At 45.1% G+C, this 12,519-nt stretch overlaps 1 protein-coding gene across 1 annotated transcript in view; it reads right to left on the reverse strand.

Moving 5' to 3' along the window:
• Positions 1-12,519, reverse strand: part of LOC106808456 (structural maintenance of chromosomes protein 5-like) — a 25,698-nt gene that overhangs the window by 1,404 nt on the left and 11,775 nt on the right. Inside the window, exons 10-14 of the mRNA XM_014811188.1 lie at positions 7,888-8,011; positions 7,301-7,423; positions 5,488-5,550; positions 4,374-4,469; positions 3,701-3,835 (exon numbers count right to left, since the gene is read on the reverse strand). Of these exons, the coding sequence (XP_014666674.1) occupies positions 3,701-3,835; positions 4,374-4,469; positions 5,488-5,550; positions 7,301-7,423; positions 7,888-8,011 (541 nt within the window). The remainder of the gene's footprint in view (positions 1-3,700; positions 3,836-4,373; positions 4,470-5,487; positions 5,551-7,300; positions 7,424-7,887; positions 8,012-12,519) is intronic.

Here is a 12,519-nt window from a genome sequence, read left to right on the forward strand (position 1 = left end):
GATTCCGAACCCCCCAACAGCCACCGCTCCTATTGAGCACGCTGGCGCATTGCAGCCGCACACATGCAGCCGTTAACCCCCTCCCCACCACCACCACCATGCGCTATTAAGCTATGGGCCGTAGGAAAGTGTACTAACTCTAATATCTCGCGAACGAATTGAGTTACATTTCTAAAATTCGAGATACATATAAACACATGTCTTAGCTATGGTCTCCGTGAGTTTATTGAAGCACGAATAGCTTAATTAATTACCAAAAATATACGCGCTGTATCGCTCATAGGCTAATATACGCACGGCTACGGACGGTAGAAAAGTGTACTAACTATCATATGGCACGAACGAATTGAGTTACATTTCTAAAATTTTAGATACATATAAACACATGTCTTAGCTATAGTATCTGTGAATTTTAAGTGTATTGAAGCACGATTAGTTTAATTAATTAAAAAGTGTACTATATATATAACTATACCATATGGCGCGAACGAATTAAGTTACATTTCTAAAATTCTAGATACATACAGACATATGTTAGTTTCATAACGTTGAAATTGACATTTTCAGGAAAAATCTCACGAACGTGCGGAAATTTTAGCCTATGAGCGATACTGCGCGTATATATTTGGTAATTAATTAGACTATTCGTGCTTCAATAAACTCAAAATTCACGAGGATTATAGCTACGACATGTGTTGATATGTATCTAGAATTTTAGAAATGTAACTCAATTTGTTCGCGCCATATGGTAGTTATATATAGTACTAGCGGGATACCTGGCGTTGCCAGGGGAAATCAGTGGCGTTACTCAGTCGGTGACCGCTTGGTTGAAAGGAAAATACCCCAAAAAATCCATACTATCTATCTATCCATGCATCCATGCATCCATCCATGCATCCATGCATCCATCCATCCCATTCAATGCCATCCCATCGCACCGCATCCCATCCCATCCCATATCCCATCTCATCCCATCTCATCCCATCCCATGCCATCCCATGACATGCCATGCCATCGCACCGCATCCCATGCCATGCCATCCCATCCCATTCCATCCCAAACAGTACAAAATAATAAGAAATCAAAAGATAAGACATTAAATACAAAAAATTAAAAATAATACATACTAAAGAGGTATGTAAAGGAAAAAAAGAAAAAAAGGAGAAAATAAGTTCCCCAGCTGGGACTCGAACCCGGAATCCCGGTGTGGGAGACGAATGTTCTAGCGATTAGGCCACTGCGCCGTTTAAGGTATACCCATGGATTCACACTTACGTGATGTTAATCTGTATGCACCGCCATCTATTGATGAATAGAATTTTTATTAATTTTTAACTTTTTAACTTTTTAAAATTTTTGTTTTAGCCAAGACGTGCTGATTGTTAAAATATCTTTAGTTTTCCTCTAGGCTGCGGAATTCTATAGTTATGCGAGTACGAACTAATTCGGCTGAACAACTTTATATATACTAGCAGAAAGTATACCCGTAGAACCAAAGGCACTTGGGACAGAGTCAGTAAAAACTGAAAATAATATGAACGCACATTCACAAATAGACCCTACTACCGTACTTCTCAATTACAGTTCCACTGTTGCGTCACTGTATATCAACTTTCTTTCATAAAAACCCATGTAAAAACTAACGCCGAACGCTCCTGCACTCGCCGCTGCGAGTGTGCTGTGTCGCCATGATAATATCAAGAGCGCATAAAGAAGGTATTCTTTATACGCTCTTGATAATATATATATAGTTGCACTGACGCATGTGACAACTATAACATACATTGGAATTTAGACTTAGGTGTACTGTACGTGCAATGAATGATTGAAAATAAATATTAGATGTAGAGGGTTTTTCTAAAAAATAACTCATAATCACAGACTACTCACCACTGCACTGGGTACAACAGAACACTGGTACAGCTACTGCATGGCCACTGGCTACTGTGTCAGTACGGTGTACGGCAAAGCAGAGTGAACGTGAAAGTAAAACCAGAGGGGAATCTGCAGTGTGGGGGGGAGGGAGAATACAGTGTAGGCAGTACGTGCTTCAACTTTCAGGGGGGGATCTGAGATGTAGCACCATCTATTGAGGAATAGCTTTTTTATGTGTTTTTAACTTTTTAACTTGTTTAAATTTTTGTCTCAGCCAGAACCATCTCCCAGACGTGGTGATTCTGAATATATCTTCAGTTACCGTGATTGAGTGACAAATGACGAATAAAGCGAGGTCAAACAAACACACACACACACAGGATTAGCCAAATTATAGTATAGATAGACAAGTTGGTAACGATGTGACGTGCACTCTACTGAGAAATATCGAAATGTAACAACTATATATAGGTAAGTGAATGCTGTTATCATAACTCTGTGTACTGTGTACGTTAACAACTTCAGATTACTGATTGGCTTTGCTCTAAGGTGGGATTTCAGCCTAACGCAGCAAAATACCACAAAATGGGCGCGCTTGTACACATACGAGTCGCATGATGTGATAACGGGGGTTCTTAAGCAAAAACGCAAAAGTTGTAAAACAAACAATGTTCAAATGTCGCTTTGCTTTTCCATTTTTTTCAGAGTGAGACGAAAAGAATAATTATTATTTGCAAGCGTGCCACGCCGCGGAAACGTGTTTCTATACACGTAGGCTTATAAATTTTGCATTTTTTTTTGCGAAACATCTCTTATCTGTCTCGCCACTTGGTGAAATGACAGCGTATACGTAGTCACGCCATCCACGCACGCACGCACGCACGCACGCACGCACACTTGCACCTCCGCGCGCACGCACGCACATTCACGCATGCCCGAACGCATGTCGGCACGCTTGCATGCACGCACGCACGCACGCACGCACGCACGCACAGTTGCACCTACCCGCGCACGCACGCACGTACAGTTGCAGCTACCCGCGCACGCACGCACGCACAGTTGCACCTACCTGCGCACGCACGCACGCACAGTTGCACCTACCCGCGAACGCTGGCACATTCACGCATGCCCGAACGCATGTAGGCACGCATGCAGGCACGCATGCCGGCACGCACGCACGCATGCACGCACACGCGTACATATGAACTCCAACACCCGCCGCGAGTATACGCACGCGCACATGCGTTTAAAGAAAGCATAGGGGACTCGCGCATATACGCACACTCTATAAACAGATAATTGCAGCTGATTTTTTAGTCGTAAATGCAGAAAATGTTTGATAAGAATAGTCAGCAGTTGGGGCTACGTGACCGAGCCAGGGTCGCGGGATCGCAGGTAGACATGAGTTTATCGGGCGAGTCAACGTGAAATGGCAGGTGCGATAATGGTTGGTGGAAATATGGTGTGTGTTTGTAAACCGACATATGGTTTGACTAAATTGACAAACCGTACACCATATAGTCGTTCCTTATGAAATCTGTATACTACTGCTACTATCACACGCCATGCACTAGCAGGGACTCTAGCCGTCTTACAAACTGACAAGCTATAAATGCCTTGTCATTCTCCTGCTGCAAATGCAAAACGACATTTTCCGTCCCACCGCCCCATACTGCTCCTTGACCCACAGCTCCCCCTGCCTTGTGGCGCCCCCTGCCACACAATGTACTGCGTTGTGGCACTCCCTGCCTTGTGGCACCCCCTGCCCCACAATGTCCTGCCTTGTGGCGCCCCCTGCCCCACACACGCCCCGGCGTTTGCTCACCAGCACCGGTTCAATCCAGGCTCGCTTCACGTGTTCGATGCTGTCTCCGTGATCATCCAGGGAACGCTGTAGGGTGGACACCTCCTCCTCCAGCTGCAGAATTCGCTCCTTGCGTGCGACGTAGTCGTGAACGACCTTGAACGAGCGCGACGCGACCTCGGGTGAGCATCGCGGAGAGGAGTCGGATGCTCGGACACCGCACGGGGGCGGCGGGCAAGCAACGATGAGCACAGTGACGTTGAGGACGATTACTTTAATTACTATTAACGATTATTTGATTATTATTAGTGATTATTGAGTTAACGAGAACTGCACCTAGTGTTGCGCCTTCCCCGCAATTACACTACGAGTAAAATGACGCGATCATGAAATGTGTAAGCGAGCGATCAAGCGATCCCGACCACGCGGTTTCATCTCCCAAACAAACAGGCCCTTCGATCGCTTTAACACCCGGCCACGGCCGCTCTGCCGTGGGCGCGCCTTGCGTCTATGACAGGGGGATGACCCTTGCGTCTATGACAGGGGGACGACCCTTGCGTCTATGACAGGGGGCGACCCTTGCGTCTATGACAGGGGGCGACCCTTGCGTCTATGACAGGGGGCGACCCTTGCGTCTATGACAGGGGGCGACCCTTGCGTCTATGACAAGGGGAAGACCCGGCCCGTGACTCACGCTCTCGTCGACGGCTATGTAGCATGCGGCCCTCGCCTGTTCGTCATGTATGAGCGCGTCTAACTCGTCCAGCGTGTCCGGGTACGTGCGAAACGTCTGTAAAACAATCATCCGCAAGTCAATTATTAACGAGAGCCTTCTATTTATTACTTCTACCTATTTGATTGTCCGGGTAGGTGAGAAACGTCTGTAAAACAATCGTCCGCGACACAATTAATGTCGAGCCTCCCATTTATTACTTCTACCTATTTGATTGTCCGGGTAAGGTGAGAAACGTCTGCAAATAACAATCATCTGCAGTCAACTCATACACTCATTCATATTCCCGCGGCGCAGACACACAGTCCCATCTTGATTGAGTAATACATAATTATCCACAGGAGTGATTAATCTTTTACAAAACAAGTTTTAAGGTGGGTCGGTCATATTGAACGATGTTCCACGAGTTCGACTCGCGGTTTCACGGACGTGCATTAGCGAATGTTCGAAGGGTACGAAGTGATAGACACTGTGGTGTTTCGGCAGTGGAACGTGTCAGTTAACGTTGAGGCCTCCACCGCAATCATCGTGTCTCACTACTGCGCCGTCGGCACGTCGGAGCGTGCTGGCAGGAGGAGTGTCGGTCGCAAACAGTGGGACCCGGGGAGAAAGATCCTCCGGGGTCGGCAGCGCTATTAACCAGCAGAATAATTGTGGGAGTGGCCAGAACAAATCGAGGCGATATGGTCATGGGAGTGCAGATTATTTTTGACGTCCGTCTTTAGAAGTCAAATATCTCATTGAGCGCCGCGTGCCTGAGCCACATTTTTTGACCAATTCAGCTTTCGAAACTGACGCGTAGCGTTAAGCCGAACGCGGAAAAATCACGGGCTGCACCGGGCCAAGCCGGCTGGCTTAGGAGTACGGTACCAACACTGGAACGCGGTGGTCAGACTCACATATGAGCCGTCACCCAGAGCGGTGTCACGTTAGCTACCTCACGTCTGGCTTTTAGTTACGTTACGCTATGTTTGTTTCACCGGGTCGTCACGCTGCACAGCAAGATGGGTCGGCAGCGTTCGTCTGCCTTGCTGCTGCGCCGCATAGCGTCTTCGGCGGTGCGGTGCAGGCTAACCAAGCTGCCGCGCTTGGCCTTCAGCTGGGTGGCCGTGCTTACCACGCCTCCCGCGTAGTCATCCTGAAACTATCCGCCATTGCGAGAAATTAACACGGCTGACATGCCGAGTGCGTACACTCGAGCAGGGGCGGTGGCTGGCTGCCTCCAACGTCTGATATAATGGAGAACAGCTAGGTTGTCCACGTCAGCTGCAGGCCCTGTCTACGCGGTCTCCGCCTCTGCCTGCCTGTCTGTTTCTTGTCGCGAGGGACTGTTTCCACGCCGCTCAAACCGATAAATGACACTAACAATTCACATCTAGTGTCCACACAGACATCAGAACCAGCGAAAAAAATACACGGAGCGCGAACTCGCGCGATTCGCATCGCGGGTCAGCTTTCAAAGCGCTGTCTGGTAACCAACAATTACCGAGAGGCGAAAGATTTTGGAAGATACCGAGAAAAAATCGCGTACGCCGGTGCCGCCGGCCAGCGTTAGAAATTAAGTTTCGCGACGCCGCCGGAGGCGCCAGCCCACCACGTTTTTGCTCGGGCCATAACAATAAGTTTTTATAATCGCGGAGGGGGTAACCATCTATGCGCGCTGGGGCATGAGGCACGAACCGGTGAGACCACTGGGGGGCGGCGGCGGGCAGGGAGGAGGCGGCGGCGCGGCGGCCACCGGCGGGCGGGGTGCGTAACCAAAAGCTGTTAATGAATTGGCAGTTAATTAGTAAAAGTGAAACTATTTTTATTCATTTAGATATCTAGAAGCAATGGTAATGTAATAACTTAAAATAGTATTAGCAACCACTCGTAAATTTCGGGATGTGCGACACGCATATCTGATCAATGCAGGGGTACGTGTGACTGGGGAGGAGAAAAACGAAAAGTGAAAACCTTACTCAGATAGCCCCCGGATTACCTGAGAGATTCCAGTAACAAGTCTTTTTAACATTACTCAAAGTAATCTAAAACTCTCTTGAAGTTTTGAATTGCTCAGTCAATGTAAAATAAAGTTGAAAAGATCCGCAAAGTAAATGAATGAAAAAAAAAGAAACTTGAAAATAACCATACCCATTCATTCCTGATTATAATTATTGATTTCCTGTCTTTGCATGTTACTGAGCTATGTGTACTGCTGTAGTCATAGTCTTCTGCTGTGAGAATGAAATTGAGATAAGAATGTGATTGTGTTTCTAGTCGAGTGGAGAATGAGATGAAAAATGTGATCGAATGTTAATTTTGTACGATTCTTAACAACGATAGTCTGATTAGTGTGCTGGAGTGCTGTAATGGCTGATGAATGATATTAATTAGATCGGTGCATCAAATTCATAGAATAATTTTAACAAATCATCGCTAGAAGATAAGTTAGATCTGCGCAAGCCTATAAATAGCTCCCGTAAAAAAATTACTCGTAAGATTCTTTTTTTCATACAAAATCAAAAAAGAGCTCTCGTAAAAAAAAAAGAAATTTTTAGGCTGATCAGAACCCAAAGAAGCCTATATTATATAGTTCGTCACTGTCATGGTCGTCGTCAGCAGCAGCAGCAGCAACAGCAGCAACAGCAGCAACAGCAGCAGGAGTACTAGTAATAGTACTAGCAGCAGCAGCAGCAACAGTAACAGCAGCAGCAACAGCAGCAGGAGTACTAGTAATAGTACTAGCAGCAGCAGCAGCAACAGTAACAGCAGCAGCAACAGCAGCAGGAGTACTAGTAATAGTACTAGCAGCAGCAGCAGCAGTACCATCAACAGCACCATCACGACCGCCGCCGCTGCCACCACCATCAGCAGCAGCGAACAACCCCACGCTCTGTGTCACGCACCTGCAGCTGCGTGTGTTCGGCCGACGCCTCCCTGATCGCATTGTCGAGGTTCTGAGCGGCTAGGATGCCCTGCGCCAGCAGCAGGTAGAGACGTATGCGCTGCTTGCTCGCCTCACACACCTCCTGCAACAACACACGATCAACGGCACACGATCAACGGCACACGATCAACGACACACGATCAATGACACACGATCAACTAGTCACGTGTCACTAGTCACGTGACACACGTCACGCATATCTAACATATTTACACCGACTTAATACACCGTATTTACTCGTGTATAAGTTGCCAATTTCTTTGTACTCGAATTCGATATAAAAAGTTCGGATGATACATGATCGAAGATACACGGCCAATAAACGAGTAGCAATATGGCAACTTGTTTTATCAACTACTACTTAACGGAAACGATCGACGCGGTCGTGACATTAAGCGCATCTAGCACACAGCGTTCACCAGAGACGACACAGGATGGAGCGAAGATTGTCGGATGGTAGACGTTACAGGACAGCGTCCAACTGGTGGACAGTCCAGCCGACCAGCCTTGTGTCGGAGCGACGGCCGTCGAGAGTTTCGTACTTACGCCGACGACGTTCTGAAACTTCTTGAGCAGCGCCACCTTGTTGAGCTTGATCTGCTTGATGGCGTCGTTCGCTCGCCGCTCCTCCGACGCGAGGTCTATCGCGTCTCGCTCCAGTCTCGCGATCCTGAGACGGATTACAACGATGCATTTACGATTCCCGTCCGTAATTATGTATGTTATTAGTATACAACTACATTATTGTTATTATTATTATTATTATTATATTAATTATATATATATATATATATAAACACTAAATTATTAATACGTTATTATATCACGACATTAAATAGATTGAAATATTACAACAAGTGCCGCAGTGCGACAGGGCTCATCTGGTGTCTGGTGTTCTGCTGATAAATTCATTTGTGCATAGCAAGACGTCTTATACATAAGTCTTCTTTATTCTTGTTTGACTTTCGTAGACAATTCGAACAAATATATCAGCTACACTTTCGCACCCACCGAATCTCTATGCATTGCAGGTTGGCAGGCAACAATTATGATTAGAAGCGTGCCAGCTATGGGCTGCCCCGTGTTTTTGCCTACTCACGCAAGCATTCACTGATTCAGCCTTCAGGGTGCTATAGACAGACTGCTTTAGAACATAATATGATTTAAGGAGTGTAAATCTTGTTCAACAAACATTTGGCTTTGTAATTCAACTGTGCAACTGTAGCCTCACATTCACACAGGTATGGGCTCTAATAAAAGCAAAAGCAGTTCAGTCCTTTGTTAACAGTCAACAAATCAATGTTTAACCCTCGTCTTGAGGGTCAAAAGGTTATTTGACACTTACTCTTCGCATGTCAGCAGAAAGTACATTTCATGGTCCTTTCAATAAAGCCATAAAAAAAAGTTTTTCAATCGCTCCGTCAGACCATGTCCTCAGAAAATGTCTAAAATCTGCCCTGTGACCCATTGACCTTTGACCTCCAATTTTCACACAGTGATGGCTTTTCCTACCGTGATGCTATACACCAACTATCAAATTCTGCATTTCCTCCCTATACCTTAAGTTAAGGAGTGAATGTTCCCCCTTATTTTACACCTCTTAACCTTTGACCTTTGACCCCCAGCTTTGCCATCCCAACTCGTTTTCGAATTACCCCCCCACGTCCCGAATATCGTGACCGTACGTCGAGCGGTTAAGATTTGTGCCCAACTGTTGACGCACGGACGGACGGACGGACGGACGCACGGACGATCATGCGATTCTACAAGCTGCATCTGACTATGTCAGATGAGCTAAAAATAGGTATAAATTGAAAAAAACCATGTACAGGTACACCACCGATTTTCCAGACACTGATGGTCCGGATAAAATACATTTGAAGTTCCTATTATTAGTGTACCGGGTGATCACAGATGGCGTTGCGGGCGCTGCGGACGGCGCGCTCGCAGGTGGGGCACAGGTCAAAGTAGGGGCACATCATGCACTTGTAGCGGATGCCGTGCACCCGTCCCTCGCATGCGTCACACACCACGCCCACATGTTCCGCTTCGGACCCATCGCATGCGTCGACGTCCTCAGGGACTGCGCAAAGAAAGAATGTAAAAAAATGTCTCATTTAACCAGAAAACAACAGAGAAATGCACTAGCATAAGCAGCACCTGTGAAATCACGAAGCTCGGCTCACTCCTTCGTGAAACCGACAGCAAATAACCAAAATATATAACAGAGAAATAAGTGTGAAGTGCCACGATTCCTATGGTTATATCTACTAACATGTAATTATGCACTGCACAGTGGATCGTACATAATAGCATGACTAAACATTTAATACTTTATTGTATACTCGTGCATATTAGCTCGTTAGTTATGCTATAACAAACACCTGTGATGACAGCGTAGTGAGCGTACTCTTACCTTTAACATACACACGCATCAGGTTCTTGTTATCTGGCTGGAGTTGCATATATTTGATGGCAATGCGCAGCTCTACATCACTGGAGAAGTTAACTTTATCTCCATCATCATCTGCAAAGCAGAAGCCCGAGAAAACTTAGAGGTAGCAGGTAGGTGTGTAATGAGCTTAACGACTGCTTAAACCACTGCTCAGTTGCTACTAGGGGTGGGACGATACAGGTAGCTCACGATACAGCCTGCATTGTACGATACGTATCACGACACTTTCAAGAGAAACTACCTAGCAAACTACACACTCAACAGGGACCTTACCAATCAAGGCTTATAGTATATAACCGCTATGGAATTGTGAATTGCATTATGTTTATTTTGCTTTGGGATAAACTACGCTACTAAACTACATATTGATTTTAGTTAGTAGAATATCGATATGTGTATCACGAATGGTCAAACATATCTAGGAGTATCGTTAAGGTTTGTATTGCGATACATCTACATGTCGAGGAATCGTCCTACCCCTAGTTGCTATGTTGTGATACGTATGCACATTGGGAATCAATTGAAACTTACATTTATGTGAATGTGCAAACAAATACAATTAAATGAATGTACTTTGAAAACCCCACAATAATGTTCCAATATAATCACACATACCTTTCCAGGAGAGGGTATAATCATTTCTTCCATTCAATGCTGGGAAGATATTTTCTATCTTACTATGCATAATAGACCTTTTAGTCGCCCACCCTGGCTCCGGAAGATCAAACAGACGGATCTCGTCCTTCATAAATGCTTTCACAGTAATTTGATTCATTGTTGGTTGTTCTGAGATATCTGAGAATACATGATAGATGTGAAAGTGTGCATTGATAAATCAAGGGCTTTGTGATATACAATACAATATATACACACATGTGCGTGCACGCACACACACACACACACACACATAGGGGCGGATTCAGACATCAGGGGCGGATTCAGACCGTATTTGCCGTATTGGGAAAAACGGTCTAGATTTCAAAGTGCCCTTCGAAATTTTGCGCTAAAAAATACAGAAAACAATTTGATGGAATTTGGCTTTATTCTTTATTTGTTTTCTTTTTCTTCTGATTCATTGACCGGATTTGAACGAAATCAAAATTTTACATGGTAACAAAATGCTTGAATCATTCTGCATTAATTGCTGGTATGCAAAGCGCAAGCAAAATGAAGCAGAAATAAAATTCCATATGGTTTTTAGCTATTGCTGCTTGACTAAATGTGTGCTCAAATGGTGCTCATTTTTGTGCCCAGGGACCATTAAAATTTTGAAATTTTTTGGGGGAGACCCCCCGCCATGTGCTTCCGCCCCTAACGGCGCCCACTGTTGGGTGGTGTGCCCTTTTTGGGGGATGTGCCCTTAAAATCTGGAAAAATACTGTCTAGCTTCAGCCCTGAATCTGCCCCTGCACATTAGTGCACTGTGTCTACTGTGCTGTGTAAAACACTGTTATGCATTGCACAGTGATTTAGCAAGATTCACTGTAACCTCATAATAATTAGTTACAGAGAGATACAATAACGTAACTCAACAAGAGTATAGGGTTACTACCCCCTACTCTTGTTGAGTTACATTATTGTATTTAGTCTTAGTAATAGTAGGGATTAGATGGAGAGATATACGATAATATGACAAATCAAAACTGCAGATTGCAGCATAAAAAGCATCAATTTTACAATTACCGAAAGGACAAGAAAACGTGGAGGATGTTCCAAAATGGAATGGCAGAAACAAAGAAGCTAAACTTGCTCTACATATAATACTATTACTACATACATATCAACATTTGAAAACGATACATTGCATGTTACACTGTAGTCCATGATCAGCAACTGTTACTGACGCTGAGAGGGTCTATTATGGCATGTATTTTGTTTCATAATTCGATTTTTGTTTTATGGTTGATTTATCACATATAAAATTAGATTTATCACATGTAACATTCGATTTATCACATACAACATTCGATTTATCACATACAACATTCGATTTATCACATATAACATTTGATTTATTGCATATAACATTTGATTTATTGCATATAACATTTGATTTATCGCATATAATATTTGATTATTTAATCATATGTTATATGCAATAAATCGACAATGATTCCCTGTTTTAAATTTTCGCATTATTTGATTTTATATCAGAAAAGACAATCAAACCATTCGATCCTGGCATCAAACCCTTCGGTTTTGGAATCGAATCATTCGTTCCCGCATCGCCATCACTTCCCTGGCGTGTGGGATTTGCCCGCTTACAATATATTGTGCATTCTGCGGGCCGGCCGGTGAGCACAAGATGCTTCGATCGCTCCCTCCTTCTCTCCTCTCCCTCCCTCCCTTCCTCTCTCACTCACTTACCACCTCGACCCCTGACCTCCTCCCTCCCTCCCTCTCTCACTCACTCACTCACTTACCACCTCGACCCCCTCCCTCCCTCCTTCCCTCACCACCTTCTCCCCCTCCTCCTCCGCCACCTCCTCCTCCACAACCTTCTCCCACTCTCCTCTACTTCCTCCACCTTCTACCATCCTCCCTCTTTTACCTTCTACCTCTTCTCTACCTCCTCTCTCACCTATCTCCCCACTCCTCCACCACATTCTCCCCCTCATTCTCCCCCTCCTTTACCTCCTCCCCCTCCTTCTCTACAACTTTCTCCCCCTCCTCTACCTCCTCCACTTTTCCCCACCATCCTCGACCTCCTCCCTCTTCTACCT

This window comes from Priapulus caudatus, unplaced genomic scaffold (assembly GCF_000485595.1).
Source record: "Priapulus caudatus unplaced genomic scaffold, Priapulus_caudatus-5.0.1 Scaffold279, whole genome shotgun sequence".
Lineage (NCBI taxonomy): Eukaryota > Metazoa > Priapulida > Priapulimorpha > Priapulimorphida > Priapulidae > Priapulus > Priapulus caudatus.